Source organism: Lampris incognitus, chromosome 2, assembly GCF_029633865.1.
Source record: "Lampris incognitus isolate fLamInc1 chromosome 2, fLamInc1.hap2, whole genome shotgun sequence".
Taxonomy (NCBI): domain Eukaryota; kingdom Metazoa; phylum Chordata; class Actinopteri; order Lampriformes; family Lampridae; genus Lampris; species Lampris incognitus.
Window position 1 is genome coordinate 58,079,895 of NC_079212.1, and position 16,574 is coordinate 58,096,468.

The 16,574-nt window shown below is 43.0% G+C and overlaps 1 protein-coding gene across 1 annotated transcript in view; it reads right to left on the bottom strand.

Annotated features, from left to right (window-relative positions):
* asxl1 (ASXL transcriptional regulator 1) overlaps nucleotides 1-16,574 on the bottom strand; it is a 119,224-nt gene that overhangs the window by 25,641 nt on the left and 77,009 nt on the right. The window contains exon 3 of the mRNA XM_056273489.1: nucleotides 5,071-5,188. Within this exon, the coding sequence (XP_056129464.1) occupies nucleotides 5,071-5,188 (118 nt within the window). The remainder of the gene's footprint in view (nucleotides 1-5,070; nucleotides 5,189-16,574) is intronic.

Sequence of the window (16,574 nt, forward strand, 5' to 3'; positions counted from 1 at the left end):
TGGATGGACTGGCTGGGATAGCAAGGAGCTCAGTCTTGGATAGATTAAGCTGAAGGTGGCGTTCTTTCATCCATGCAGAGATATCAGCAAGGCATGACAATATCTGTGCCGAGACTGTGAGATCATCTGGCGAGAATGATAGGAAGAGCTGGGTATCGTCAGCATAGCAATGGTATGAGAAACCATGGGCGCGGATGATTGCACCAAGTGAGGTGGTGTATATTGAGAAGAGAAGGGGTCCGCGCAATAACCATTGAGGCACTCCTGTGGATAAGCCATGTGGTTTGGACACTTCTCACCTCCAAGATAGTCTAAAAGATCTCCCTGAGAGGTAGGACATGAACCAGTGGAGGGCAGATCCTGAGATGCCAAGCTCAGTGAGTGTGGAGAGGAGGATTTGGTGGTTAACCATGTCAAAGGCAGCTGACAGATCTAGCAGCAATAAAGCTGAGGATTGACCAGCAGCTCTAGCCAAATGCAGTGATTCCATTATGGACAGGTGTGCAGTTTCAGTAGAGTGGCCCCGCTTAAAGCCAAACTGATTCAGATTGAACAGATTGTTCTCAGAAAGGAATTCAGAGACTTGGTTAAAGACTGTTCGCTCAAGTATTTTTGATAGAAAGGGTAGGAATGAAACCGGTCTGTAGTTTTCAACCTGGGCTGGGTCAAGCTTGCTTAAATGTAGTGGGGAACACACCCGTTGTAAGCGAGGAGTTGATGATGTGTGTGACTGCGGGGTTAAGTGTGGGGGAAATTGTCTGTAGGAGATTGGATGGTATTGGGTCCAGCGGCCAGGTAGTGGGATGAGAGTCCAGCAGAAGTTTGGAGACAGCCTCCTCGATCAGGGGGGAGAATGAGGTGAGTGAGGCACTGTTCGCTGGCAGCGGCCAACAGAGTTGGTCAGGCTCAGAGAACTGGTTGCTGATGGCAGAATCCTTATCAGTAAAGTATGAGGTGAACATGTCTGGAGTAAGCAGAGTGGAGATTGGAGAAGGAGGCTGATTAAGGAGTGAGTTCAAAGCAGAAAACATTTTTCGAGCATTAGAGGAACAGAGTGTGTCTGTATCCTCATTGACAGGGAGCGATGAGAATTCATTATGAGGAGGCATGGAAGCCAAGACCTTATTGGAAAGGTGGGTTAGTGTAAGGGACCGGGTGTTTTGGTGAAAGGAAATGTGTGGATGTTCCAGTAAGGAGGCTGTGAACAAAATAAAGTGGTCTGACAGATGTAGGGAGGTGAAATTCAGATTTGCTGTGGAGGAGTTCCGAGTCAAAATCAGATCAAGAGTATTGCCCGCTTGTGTGTGGGATGGGTGGGGACCTGTTTGGGGTCCAAAGAAGACAGAAGAGACAGGAAATCAGTCATTTGGGCTTTGTCAGTATGGATATTCAAGTCTCCCATGACAATCAGTGGTACATATGTCATCATCAGGAATGGCTGAGAGTAACGTGTCTAGTTCGGCTACAAAGTTCCCCAGTTGACACCCTTGTGGGTGGTACATGACAACCACAAATAGCTTAATAGGAGCAGTAACCACGATTGCATGGTGTTCACAGGAGGAGTTGTTGCTTAGCAGAGAAAGCTTAGTAAATTTCAAGTCTTTGGAAATGAGGACAACCGTAACCCCTCCACGCCCAACAAAATGGGGTGTGTGTGAGAAAGCAGAGTCAACAGAGTGTGCGGCTGGTGTGACAGTGTATTCTGGATGTATCCAGGTTTTGGTCCAGGCTAGTACCTGAATGTCTGTCAGATTAGCAAGTGCTTGGATAAATTCTAGTTTATTTATAGCCGATTGGCAATTCCATAAGCCAAAAATAAAGGAGTGAGTAGAGGAGGCTTTCCTGAGTGAATAGAAGTTCTCAGGGTTGCATTGTCTGCTACAGATGTGATTTTTTTCGATGACCTTAAATGACAGAAATGTCTTTGCAGCACATGGTGGGTGAGGGCAGGCAACAACAGAAAACAGTAGAAAAGGGAATTACCAGTCAGTGTCCCTGCTCGGTAGACTCACAGGTCTTTACCCAATTCGATCTTAACACAAGGAGGGCTGACATACAAGGGCTGATGCTTCTGCTGGTAGGTACTGATCACTGCATATTGGGAACACCTCACAAGACCTGCCGTTTTGGAGATGCTCTGATCCAGTCATCTAGCCATCAATTAGACCCTCGTCAAAGTTGCTCAGATCGTTACACTTGCCCATTTTTCCTGCTTCCAACACATTAACTTCAAGAACTGACTGTTCACTTGCTGCCTGATATATCCCACCCCTTGACAGGTGCCACGGTTACATGCTAATCAATCTTAATCACTTACCTGTCAGTGGTTTAAATGTTTGGCTGATTGGTGTATTGATGATATATCAAAGACGCGAGTAGGATGCACAAGTTGCGGCAATCGAAGGACAGCACGGAGAACAGCAGACTAATAGCAGGTGCAGGCCTAAACATCAAGGTTAATGTATATACTTAATATATCAAAGACTAACATTTAGTAGGACGCACTCGCGCGTGAATTACCACAATTTGCGACACATGGCACATGGCAGCAATTCCATGGCACCATGTGAAACATGAAATAACTTGTTTTAGACTGGGGAATGGTTTTTACATTAAATCACCTATACCAGTGTTATAATTTACCTTAGAATATATTTTGTTTTTTTGTGAGCGACAAAGTGTGTGTGCACATCAGGTGCCATTATTTCAATAAAAACACTAACTAAAGTTTTGTCATGGTCTGCCTGTGTGCGTTTTGTAGCTTTCATGTGTTCATGTGTTATATTACAGTAATCCCTGAACAGCCTCAAGCAGACAGTTTATGAGACAATGTGTTTGCATCAGGGTGTTGTGCGTTAAATATCCCAGTGCTACGGGGACATGAATACCAAGCTTATTAATCTGGGAAATTGTGACTCAAAATGGTTGAGAACCACTGAGTTAGAATACAGGTATACTGGCAAAATTATGAAGGAAAAGGCGGAAATGGGGGGGGGGGGTTAATATGAAAATAAGTCCTAAAATTACTAAAAAAGTACATGAATTTATTCACATTTTTATTCACCCACTACAATACACAATTATTGTAATTCACAATAATATACTACTACTTTCGGCTGCTCCCTTTTAGGGGTCGCCACAGTGGATCATCCGTTTCCATCTCTTCCTGTCCTCTGCATCTTCCTCTGTCACACCAGCCACCTGCATGTCCTCCCTCACCACATCCATAAACCTCCTCTTTGGACTTCTCCTCTTCCCTGACAGCTCCATATTCAGCATCCTTCTCCCAATATACCCAGCACCTCTCCTCCACACATGTCCAAACCATCTCAATCTTGTCTCTCTTGCTTTGTCTCCAAACCGTCCAACCTGAGCTGTCCCTCTAATATAATCGTTCCTAATCCTGCCCTTCTTCATCACTCCCAGTGAAAATCTTAGCATCTTCAACTCTGCCAGCTGCAGCTCCACCTCCTGTCTTTTCATCAGTGCCACTGTCTCCAAACCATACAACATAGTTGGTCTCACTACCATCTTGTAAACCTTCCCTTTAACTCTTGCTGGTACCCTTCTGTCACAAATCACTCCTGACACTCTTCTCCACCCACTCCACCCTGCCTGCACTCTCTTCTTCACCTCTCTTCTGCACTCCCTGTTACTTTAGACAGTTGATCCCAAGTATTTAAACTCATATGCCTTTGTCACCTCCACTCCTTGCATCCTCACCATTCCAATGTCCTCCCTCTCATTCACACATAGGTATTCTGTCTTGCTCTGACTGACTTGCATTTCTCTTCTCTCCAGGGCATACCTCCATCTCTCCAGGCTCTCCTCAACCTGCACCCTACTCTCACTACAGATCACAATGTCATCTGCAAACATCATTGTCCACGAAGACTCCTGTCTGATCTCGTCTGTCAACCTGTCCATCACCATTGCAAACAAGAAAGGGCTCAGAGCCGATCCTTGATGTAATCCCACCTCCACCTTGAACCCATCTGTCTTTCCAATTGCACATCTCACCACTGTCACACTTCCCTCATACATATCCTGCACCAACCCTACATACTTCTCTGCAACTCCTGACTTCCTCATACAATACCACACCTCCTCTCTCGGCACCCTGTCGTATGCTTTCTCTAAATCCACAAAGACACAATGTAACTCCTTCTGGCCTTCTCTATACTTCTCCATCAACATTCTCAAAGCAAACATCACATCTGTGGTGCTCTTTCGTGGCTTGAAACCATATGGCAGAGGGGGTTGAGCAGCGACTGGGACGGCTCGGAAGAGTGGGGTAATTGGCCAAGAACAATTGGGAGAAAAAGGGGAACCCCCCCCAAACAAACAAACAAAACACTGGTACTGTGACAGATAGAAATACATTGAGCAAAAAGGCCAATGTGTTTTCTCAACTTTTCAATAGGAGTCCTGACTTCTTTGTCTCCAAAATGTGCATATGCACAGTTCAAAGTTTGCACGGAGGTAAGCACATTGTTTTTCAAGTTCTTCTCAGTCACGTTTACTTTTTATAAATCCTATGTGTGTGAGGGGAAACTGTGTACACAAAGGTTTTGTGCGTACACAAGGTTTATACATGAGGCCCAAAGACTATGTCCATAATCATCGTCACCTGCCCACACTTGAACTGATACGAGGCATAATTTCCACATCATCATTTATGTTTAAGGGAAGGAGCCTGTTGCGTAAAACCAGTTGACAACAAATGTTATGGTTCTTTTCAAATATTTCTCATGTTTTTGTGGTGTTGTTATTGCTGTTGTTGTATGCAGCCTTACACCTACACATTAGTAGATGTAAATATTTAGTATCAATAGGAATTAACTCTTGTGTGGTGTTAACTTTTTGGATCCTTTGATAATGTTCGCCAGGTCAAAATGACCCACAACAGTATGTAGGAATATGTAGCATATCTCAATTCCAAACAATGTAGAGTACACAAATTACAATAAATGCCAATATAATTGTTGATTGTGATCATAAATTAGATTCAAAATATGAGGGAAAATTATCAAGGTTCTATTACAGACATAATGTTGGAGGTTGCTGTACCTTGAGGGTGAAGAGACTCATGCGTCCAGGCAACTTAAAGAAGATGCTGTTCTTGACTCGGTCACCCCTCACCTGGGAGTGGAGCATGGTCACCAGACAGGCTAAAGGAGCTGTGCCACTGGACAAAAACAGAAGCAGTATGTTTGCTTAAACATATTTCATTTTGTAGAGTCACAACACAACACTGTCTTAAACTGAGGCACAGTATCTGACTTCCAGAGCCTTAAAATCACTTTCTTTGTGATTACCATTCCATACGTAATAACGCTTTGCGTGGAGACACCGTGATTTAGTAGGTAAAGACACAACCCGAAATAGTGCAATAGTAAGAGGTAATACCAACTCGACCTTGATAAACACTGTTAACACTGTTTACTGTTGCACTGCTTTTCGTTGGCTTTGTTCTCCTTACTACATACTGTATTTATTTGCCTACACAACAATTGCACCTCTGGGGACAAATAAAACCTACTTGACTTGATAAATAGTGCAATCTCTGGATCAGGTTCAAACACACAGCCATACATGTCAGAGAACAACTTGACTATGTCACATTGTAACTTTCCTGCCAATAGACCAGGAAAGTAATAATGCAGAGGAAGTACAGTAGTCCTAGTCCACCCATCTCTCTTGGTTCATGTAAATGAGTTTTTGATATTCTTCGAGTTTTAAAGCCCCAGACAAAGGGCAAAACTATTGAGTCTAGTGATTTTGAAATAGGACCTTGTCAAAAAAAAGGTAGATTTTGAAAAAGATAAAATAATCTTGGCAGAGAAACCATTTTGATAGCATTTATACGGCCCACCATAGAAAGAGGGAGGGCCCTCAATTTTTCAATGCCCCCCCCCCTCAGTTTTTCCACTTTCTCAAGAAAGTTCATCTTAAAAACTCATTTAGAGTCTTTTTGCTGAACTACTCTGTAATTTTGAAAGGGAGATTAGGCAGAAATTCAGTGTTAAGATCAGCACCCAGAGACATAAAGTCACTCTTCTGCCAATGAACTGTATATCCTGAAACTTCACCAAATGACCTTACAAGATCTAGCAAAACAGGAACAGACTTCTCAGGTTGTGATGGGAAGAGGACAATATCATCAGCGTATAGGGAAATGTGATGATCCACATTCCCCAGCTGGATAGGTTCAATAGAAGGGTGATTCCTAAATACTAATGGCAAGGGGCTCAATAGTGACTGCAAAGAGCAACGAGCTGATGGGACAGCCCTGGTTGGTCCCGCGATGTAATAAGAACGGCGTTGATATTTTTTGGTTTGTGCGGATGGAGGAAGATGGGTGTGCATACAATGTTATAATTCACGAGACAAATTGGCTACCAAACCCAAATTCCTCCAAGACCATCACCATATAGGCTCATTGCACCTGATCAAATGCCTTCTCTGCATCTAGGCAAAGGACAGCCACCTTAGAACCCTTCCTATAACTATGGTAACATTATGTTCATTAGGCTTCTGACGTTAAAAAATGAAAATATATTGGGGACAAAGCCATTTTGATCAGCATGGATGATGAACAGAATATACAGTGCATCCGAAAAGTATTCACACCCCTTCACTTTCCCCATATTTTGCTATGTTACAGCCTTATTCCAAAATGGATTAAATTCCTTTTTTTTCCTCATCAATCTACACACAAACCCCATAATGACAAAGTGAAAAAGGTTTTGTAGAAATTTTTGCAAATTTATTAAAAATAAAAAACTGAAATATTGCATGTACATAAGTATTCACACCCTTTGCTATGACACTCAAAATTGAGCTCAGGTTCATCCTGTTTCCACTGATCATCCTTGAGATGTTTCTACATCTTGATTGGAGTCCACCTGTAGTAAATTCAATTGATCGGACATGATTTGGAAAGGCACACACCTGTCTATATAAGGTCCCACTGTTGACAGTGCATGTCAGAGCAGAAACCAAGCCATGAAGTCAAAGGAATTGTCTGTGGACCTCCGTGACAGGATTGTATCTAGGCACAGATCTGGGGAAGGGTACAAAAAATTTTCTACAGCTTTGAAGGTCCCGAAGAGCACAGTGGTCTCCATCATTCGTAAATGTAAGACATTTGGATCCACCAGGACTCTTCCTAGAGCTGGCTGCCCAGCCAAACTGAGCAATCGGGGGAGAAGGGCCTTGGTCAGGGAGGTGACCAAGAACCCGATGGTCACTCTGACAGAGCTCCAGCGTTCCTCTGTGGAGATTGGAGAACCTTCCAGAAGGACAACCATCTCTGCAGCACTCCACCAATCAGGCCTTTATGGTGGAGTGGCCAGACAGAAGCATCTGTTCAGTAAAGGGCACATGACAGCCCGCTTTGAGTTTGCCAGAAAGCACTTAAAGGACTCTCAGACCATGAGAAACAAGATTCTCTGGTCTGATGAAACCAAGATTGAACTCTTTGGCCTGAATGCCAAACGCCACATCTGGAGGAAACCAGGCACCTCTCATCACCTTGCAAATACCATCCCTACAGTGAAGCATGGTGCTGGCAGCATCATGCTGTGGGGATGTTTTTCAGCGGCAGGAACTGGGAGACTAGTCAGGATCGAGGGAAAGATGAATGGAGCAAAGTACAGAGAGAGCCTTGATGAAAATCTGCTCCAGAGCGCTCAGGACCTCAGACTGGGGCGAAGGTTTACCTTTCAACACCACAACGACCCTAAGCACACAGCCAAGACAACGAAGGCGTGGCTTCGGGACAAGTCTGTGAATGTCCTTGAGTGGCCCAGCCAGAGCCCAGACTTGAACCCCATTGAACATCTCTGGAAAGACCTGGAAATAGCTGTGCAGCGACGCTCCCCATCTAACCTTACAGAGCTCGAGAGGATCTGCAGAGAAGAATGGGAGAAATACCCCAAATATAGGTGTACCAAGCTTGTAGCTTCAAATCCAAGAAGACTTGAGGTTGTAATCGCTGCAAAGGGTGCCTCAACCAAGTACCGAGTAAAGGGTGTGAATACTTATGTACATGCAATATTTCAGTTTTTTATTTTTAATAAATTTGCAAAAATTTCTACAAAACTGTTTTCGCTTTGTCATTATGGGGTATTGTATGTAGATTGGTGAGAAAAAAAAGGAATTTAATTCCTTTTGGAATAAGGCTGTAACATAACAAAATGTGGGGAAAGTGAAGGGGTGTGAAAACTTTCCGGATGCACTGTATCTATTTAACCTGTTTGCTAATAACTTCGTAAAAAAAATCATGTCTGAGTTCAGTAATGCAGTAGGACGAAAAGACGAATCCTCAGTCTCATCCCTACCCTCTTTAAGTAATAACGAAATACTGGCTTCATTCAGTGTGCAGGGGACTGAATGGGTGAAGATGTTCAAAAGAAGGGGAGCCACCTTCCCAGAATTTTTTTTTTTATACAGTTCAATGCCAAAACCATCTGGGCCAGTGTCCTTGTCATTGGGGAATGATTCTATAACATCCACAATTTCTTGAGTGATGATATCAGAATTTAAAGCCTCTCGAGCAGCATCACCCAATTTAGGGAGATTCAGACACTCCAGCGACTCAGAAATGCCCCCTTTTGCCTTTGGCATGTATAACTGTTCATAATATTCCTTAAATCAATCATTTATACCTTTAGGATAAAGAACCATTTCCCCAGATTTTGATCTGATTTTGTGTACGACTCTTCTAGCTTATACACCTTTTAGCTGTCAGGCCAATAATTTATGGGGCTTATCCCCTAACTCAAAATGTTTCCGTCTGATCTTGAAACAGTTGGTCACACACCTGACCAGATAGGATGGTATTATATTCATATTTCAATTTAAGAATATTTTGCAAAGTGGAAGGGCTGGAGGACGCTCTATAGATAAACTCCCAATTGTGACAGTTCAGTTTCAATTTCTAAGGGGCATTTTCACCTTTCCTTTCTCAGTGAAGATTGAAAAGAAATTATATGTCCCCTAATCACAACTTTCCTATTAAGTTTCTGTGAAGTCTCCCATAAAGTCGAGTCTGTGACATCCACGTTGTCATTAGTTTACAGGAATTCTGAAATCTAAAAGCGCAGTGTTGGGTGAAGGCGTCAGTTATACTGCTGCTTTTTTATGATTAAGGTCAAGAACTAATGAAGTCAGAGAATGGCCAAAAATTAAAATATTGTGATATTTTGAAGCAATCACATTTGATATCAATTTAGAATCAATCAAGAAATAATCTATCCTTGAAAAAGACATACATTTGTGAAAAAAGACTAATCCCTGTCTTGTAGGATGTCCCAGTCTCCAAATATCAACTAAATTCATTCAATTCAACTCAATTCAATTTATTGTCATTTAAAACAATGTGCAGGCACATGTTAAACATGAAATAAGGGCAGCGGCTTTGCCAAACAGTGCAAGACAGACATAGACAAACACAGCAAACACAGTATAAGATAGACACACGTGAAGACCAAAAGCTACAAATAAGTTAAAAAAAGCACGAGTATAAAAATAATTACAAGATATCTACAGACATTCAGTGGGTGGCCAGGTTAAGGTGGGTAACAGCTTGTGGAAAGAAGCTGTTTTTGAGACTGGTAATGTGGGCTCTGAGTCTCCTGTAGCGCCTCCCAGAGCGCAGGGGGGAGAACAGTCCATGGTTGGGTTGGATGGAATCTCTGCTGATGCTCAGACCCCTTCGAAGGCAGCGTTTGTGATAAATGTCTTGTACGGCTGGGAGCTGGGTACCGGTGATATGCTGGGCCGCCTTGATGACTCGCTGCAGAGCTTTCTGGTCTACTGATGTGCAGTAGCCATACCACACTGAGATGCAGCTGGTCAAGATGCTCTCATGGTGCAGTGGTAGATGTTGGTAAGAATTTTGGGGGATAGACGGGCGCTCCTCAGCCTCCTCAGGAAACGCAGGCGTTGTTGGGCCTTTTTCACAAGGGCCTGAATGTTTGATGTCCAGGAGAGTTTATGGACGTCATTAAGTTATTTAAAACAGTGGAGGAGGTAGGCGATTGACTTGTTTGGGCCGACTTGTCCAAACAATTATCAAGCATGCAATTGAAATCACCACCTATAATCACAAGAGCTGCTCGGGCAGTAAATTAAATATATTACGGAAGTAGGCTGGGTCATCAAAATTCTGACCATATACAGTAAGGAGTGTAACATGAAATGAATAAATGTAGCCAGTTACCAAAATATATCGGCCATTTGGAACAAGTAGAAATGTCTAAATGGGGGAACAGTTGCAAATCAAAATTGCCACTCCCCGGGCTTTACTGGAGAATGTGGACTGAAAAATCTGGTTGGCCTGGCTACATCTAAGCAACTTTTCTTTTGTGGGTGTAATATGTTTCTTGTAAATATATGACATTAGAGGACAGAGATTTTAAATGAGAAAACACTTTCTTCCATCTTACAGACGTGTTGCAATAATCAAAAATCAAGTTTAGACTATTTCTCTGCACTGGAGAACGCTAGTGTGTTTCTAGGACAGAGCAACGAACTTCACAAAGGAAATGATGCAACCAAAACACGTCATAAATACTGATATGACACGCACGATCATGCGCAAATTAAGAGCAGCCATGTTGATGGCTCATTGTCGTTTTAGGTTGATCTCTAAAACTCATTTTAAATGCAAATATGTGCAACTTTCGGAGCATTCAGGGAGCAGCAGATCTGTATGTTTTTTTTCACAAAGTTATTAAACTTTGAAAATCCAGAATGTGGTTTGGATTCTCAGATAGGTCTATTTCTATGTAATATGGGCTATTTGTTTTAATTTACATGTTGCTATATTGTGCAGCTGTATATTTCAAAACAGGGAAACCCTGTCTTTGCATTTTATTTTGATTTGTTTGATATGTTTTAATATAAGTGCTTGTGACATCTCACATGTAGCTGAACAACTGAACATTTAGCCCACTTTGTAGAAAATACCGAGATATATATTGTGTATCGTCATTCAGCCTAAAAATACCAGATATAATTTCTGGTCCATATTGCCCAGCCCTATGCTATGTCATTGTTTTTTCTGGTGAGTTGGGCGGCACCCCGGCACGGTGACCAAGTGGTTAGCGCTGTCACCTCACAGCAAGAAGGTCCTGGGTTCGAACCCTGGGGTTGTCCAAACTTGGGGGCCACCCCAGGTCGGCCTCTGTGTGGAGTTTGCATGTTCTCCCCGTGTCTGCGGTGGGTTTTCTCCGGGTGCTCCAATTTCCCCCGCCATCAAAAATAAACATGCGTGTTAGGGTTAATACTCCTGTCAATGGGAAAAGAACTGCAGTTGGTCTCCGGGCACAGCATCAAGGCGATTAGGGTGGTGAAGCCCACTGTTCCTAGTTACACAGACCACAGCTAGGATGGGTTAATTTGCAGTAACTGACTTTCCCCAAGCGGATTAATAAAGGAAACTTAATTTGTCGTGGTGTAAACAAGAACTGTTTACAGCCATTCTGGCAGCACTGCGATAAAACTTTGGTTTACTTCAATGCAACTAGGTGCTATAGTTTTATTGGAGATATTCTCTAAATTAGGAGCTGACTTGATGTCACCCTTTTATAACCAACATTTACATTTTCACATGCTTTGCAAAACACTTGAACTTAATCTATTTTTTAATCAAGTTACATTGGGTGTTCATAACAAGGTACATAAAGAGGTTCATAGAGGTTCATAAAGAGGAATTTGGTTTATGTAATGAAAAGAAAAACACTACATTTTCAGATAATTGGTTTTCGGTTGACCGCGACATTTCGTTTCTTTTTAAAAAGGATGCACTATCGGGCGTTCGGGTGGCATGGGGGTCTATCCCATTGCCTACCAACACGGGGGTTGCCATTTGAATCCCCGTGTTACCTCCAGCTTGGTCGGGCATCCCTAGAGACGATTGGCCGTGACTGCGGGTGGGAAGCCGGATGTGGGTATGCGTCCTGGTCGCTGCACTAGCATTACATTACATTACAGTCATTTAGCCGACGCTTTTATCCAAAGCGACTTACAATAAGTGCATCATTTAACGTAGGAAATCAGAACTACTAGTCATCAGAGGTCATTGTGCATCTAAACAAGCATCTAAGAGCAAAACCAGTGCTAAAGTAAAAGCACAAGAAAGATTTTTTTTTTCGTGAGTGAATACAATAAGTGCTAAGAACAAGTAGCAGGGTAGTAGTTCTTCAAGAGGTGAGTTTTCAACCTGCGCCGAAAGATGGGCAGCGACTCCACTGTCCCGACATCAGTGGGGAGTTCATTCCACCACTGTGGGGGCCAGGACAGAACAGAGCCGGGACCGGGTCGATCGGCAGCAAAGGCCTCTGAGCGACGGGGCAACCAGGCCTCCCGAGGCAGCAGAGCGAAGTGGTCGGGCGGGGGTGTAGGGCTTGACCATGGCCTGGAGATAGGAAGGAGCTGTTCCTTTCGCTGCCCTGTAGGCTAGCACCAGAGTCTTAAACTGGATGCGAGCAGCTACTGGGAGCCAGTTTAGGGACATGAGAAGGGGAGTTGTGTGGGAGAACTTAGGGCGGTTGAACACCAGACGAGCTGCAGTTTTCTGAACAAGCTCCAGAGGTCTAATGGCCAACGCCGGGGCACCTCCTCTGGTAAGTTAGGGGTGCCTGTTTGGGGGGGAGGGGGAACTGGGGGGGAAAGCGTGACCCTCCCATGCGCTACGTCCCCATGGTGAAACTCCTCACTGTCAGGTGAAAGGAAGCGAATGGTGACTCCACATGTACTAAAGGCATGTGGTAGTCTGCAACCATCCCCGGACCAGCAGAGGGGGTGGAGCAGTGATCGGGACGGCTCGGAAGAGTGGGATAACTGGCCAAATACAACTGGGGAGAAAAAGGGGGAAACCCCCCCCCAAAAAAATTAAATAAATAAAGCATGCTCAGTCAAAATACAAGTAGCCTCATCATCAATTCATCATCGGAAGGTGACGTATTTATCATGTTGAATGTAAGAAGAAATGTAAGACGTCAAACACCAAAACACCGGACCGTATATGCTGGCATCAGTGCTGCAATCATCCTGCATGACGTATGAAACAAAATCCCATTTTGCTGATAAAATAATCCGCTACAGATTCTTCTTCTGAAAACCTTTTATTCTATGGTACAGAAATAAATGATTGTTGACCATGTGTATTCCTTTTCATTTAATATTAAAAGTCATTTTCACATTTTATGGGGGATTAGTGGGCGGGTATTTATGGCGGGAAAACGATTAATAAAGGTAAGCTTCAAAAATGTCATATTAGTGTTCATTCCCCTATTTCAGTAGTTTGCTAACACCACCTCTTGCAGAAATTGTAGCCAACCGTCTTTCATGATATTACACAATACCATGGAGCAACATTTGCCCATTTCTCCTAACAAACCCCCCCCCCCTCCAGTCAAATTGTCTTCCTTGTCACTCTAGCATACAGACCCTCTGTGAATGTCTTGGAGATGCTAAGCCATGATCTTTAACCAAGGTAAAGTCAGCATCAGGTAATACCACGCAGTTTTCTTACGGCCCTGACACAACCAGGCCGACAGTCAGCTGTCGGCCAATGTTGGGCCGTCGGTGACCGCCTGTGAACCTAGTTTTTGTGGTGTGTCCCACACCGCCAGACCCGTCGTCAGCTTTTGGGCTGATTCAGCATGTTGAATGAGTGGAGCCCGTCGATGACAGAGATCACTTTGATTGGCTGTTCACCTTAGTGAATCAGTGCAGAACATACATGCTAGTTGGCTGTGGGCTGTAGTCCTTGCAGTGTTCAAGTGCTACTTTTTGGCCCAGACAGCAGGCGATGTGAGGCGACGCAACAGTTGGCCTTCGTCGCCGCTTGTCGGTTTGGTGTGTCTGGGTCCTAAGAACTGTCATGATAATATGAGTGGACGTAGATCTGTGTGATGCAAATGGTTCGTTGATTTTGCTGTCCTTGCCTGAGCCAGCTGTGATGACAGCGAGATCTGCCCACAGAATTCTAGCTGGTAAGTTGAGGTGATGTGCCCTAGAAGTGGCAGGTATTCAACAGGTCTGCCAAATAACATACTAAAGAAGGGCATCTTGCCCTTGTGTGGTGATATGTTAAAAACTGGAGTGCTGTCCTGGAACTTTATTTAACACACACACTAACCCATGATATAACACATTCTGCGTACTGCTTATCAATCTGATATTCTCATTTCAAATGAACACTGATTCCAATATTTCAAAATCTCAAGTACATCCTCAAATAAATGCAGAATTGGGATTTTAGCCTCATTTTATCAATTTTCTCATTTCTGTTTTGTAGTTTGAAAAGTGGGAAACTACAATATTGGTGTCAGAGATAAACATTATGAGTGTGACTGTGGATCTGCTCAGTGGAGTTCTGAAGCCACAAACTGATGCGACCGGGCATCAACATATTGCAAAAGCCGACTCCTCCACTCTTGTGCAACAGATGCATGTCCAGCACACGTCACAGCAAACACCAGAACAACGACAAACGTGCACAGGGAATGAAGGAGGCGTCCAGTCGTAGCATGGCCACGGAAACTGCAGACTGTGGCGTTTTTACAAACACAAGTAGTGAGACTTCATTAAAATGGACATAAATCACTGAACATGTTAAAAGAAATAGTGTATTCAGAGAGAACGTTTTGGCATGACATGTAATTTACATAATTTATGGCGGCACAGATAAGCACCTTCAGCCTTACCAAAACTGGTGGAAATAGCCTATGCGTTAAACAAGGTATTAGTAATGTAGTGGAGAGATGGAGCATCCTGGTTAATGTGCTCAGCTTGATTACAAAAAATACTAAGTTTTTCATTGATATTGAAAATATTGACAATGATCACTGTAGTAATCATCATGGTTTTACTGACGTACTCATTTTTACTTTATAGTGGATTTTTAAACTTTATTTATAGCATGTCATACAATCAATGTATTAACATTAGAACCACCGGGATTTCACTCCTTCCTGAAACGACCATGGGCGGTCAACATGACGGCCGGTTTTAAACTCTATATTGTGTCAAGATAAATACCCAACTGAGATATTAATGCATTACACATGTTAGTGTGTCTGTTAGGAAACTGACACCAAAATTAACATTTTAACAACTTTAATACTATTTTAAACAATTTAAAATGGCTGTTGTCCAACGCCTGTAAATACTGCAACGCATCAATGTAACGGCGTCTGTAACCAGACATGTTGGCAATATTACCTGAAAAACAAAACTTGAATAGCAAAACTGAAACAGTGAAAATGTCACCTGAAACATAAAAAGGAAAGCACATATTGCTGATCTAACAAACGTAACAAGGCCTATAACACGTGACATGTAAAAACAGAAGTGACAGTTGTGAAGGAAACAATGTTAACAACACACATGACACAATGATGCACAAATTACGCACGGTCATTTTAACCACTCATGGTCGCTTTAGGTAGTTCTTATAACTTTTTTTGTGTGCAGTTTTGATCGCCCATGTTGGTTTTAGGTAGCTCTTATCATAATGGAATTGATCTAAAACTCAGTTTAATGCAAATATATGCAATTTTCAGAGCATTCAGGCAGCGGCAGGTCTGTATCTTTTTTTTTCTCACAAAGTTATTAAACTTTGAAAATCCAAAACAGTCATGATGACCATCTTGGTCGTTCTGGGGTTAATTCTGGATGTCAGTAATTGTTCTATGGTATTGATATTTTGCTCATCATGAAATGGAATATAATGACTAGCGGTAGTCGCAGTTGGCAGTGATTGGTAACGGGTTTATGAAGAGTTATGATGGCAGTGCCCCCTTATCAGTACATTTACCATAAGATCCTGTGTATGACTGAACTGAACTCATCAAAATTGCCATAAACTTTGTTATTTTGTTGGGGTGGGGGTGGGGTGGGGGGGTTCCACTCGTGTGTCATAAATACAGTGTGTAATAGTTCAAATTTAACCCAGCCACTGGCGATGCACAAACCAGTGCATTCTTGGCGCTGGTTCCAAGCCCGGATAAATAGGGAGGGTTGCATCTGGAAGGACATGCGGCGTAAAACCTTTGCCAAATAAAATATGCGGATCATAAATCTGATTTCCATACTGGATAGGTAAAGAACCAGGTTACCAACAACCACCACCAGTGCTGTTGGCTAGCAGGGGACCGGTGGAAACGATGCTACTATTGGGCAAAAGAGAGGTGGGAGAGAAGGCATGTCCAGAGGCAGCAGGAGAGGAGGAAGGGTGTGAGTGTGGAGTTGAGAGTCGAAACTTTGATTGTTGGCACTATGACTGGTTAAGGAAGAGAGCTGGCTGATATGGTGTGATGGAGAGAAGGAAGGTAGATATACTGTCACAGAAAGTTTAATCAGTTCATCTGGACACAACGTTTATTGAGAGAAACGTTTCAATAAACATTGTGTACAGATTAACTGATTCAACTTTCTGTGATTTCCTTGCCTGGATTATTGAACATACTACATAAAGTAGATATACTGTGTGTGCAAGAGACCAGGTGGAAGGGAGTAAGGCCAGGAACATCAGAGGTGGGAGGAGAAATGGGGTA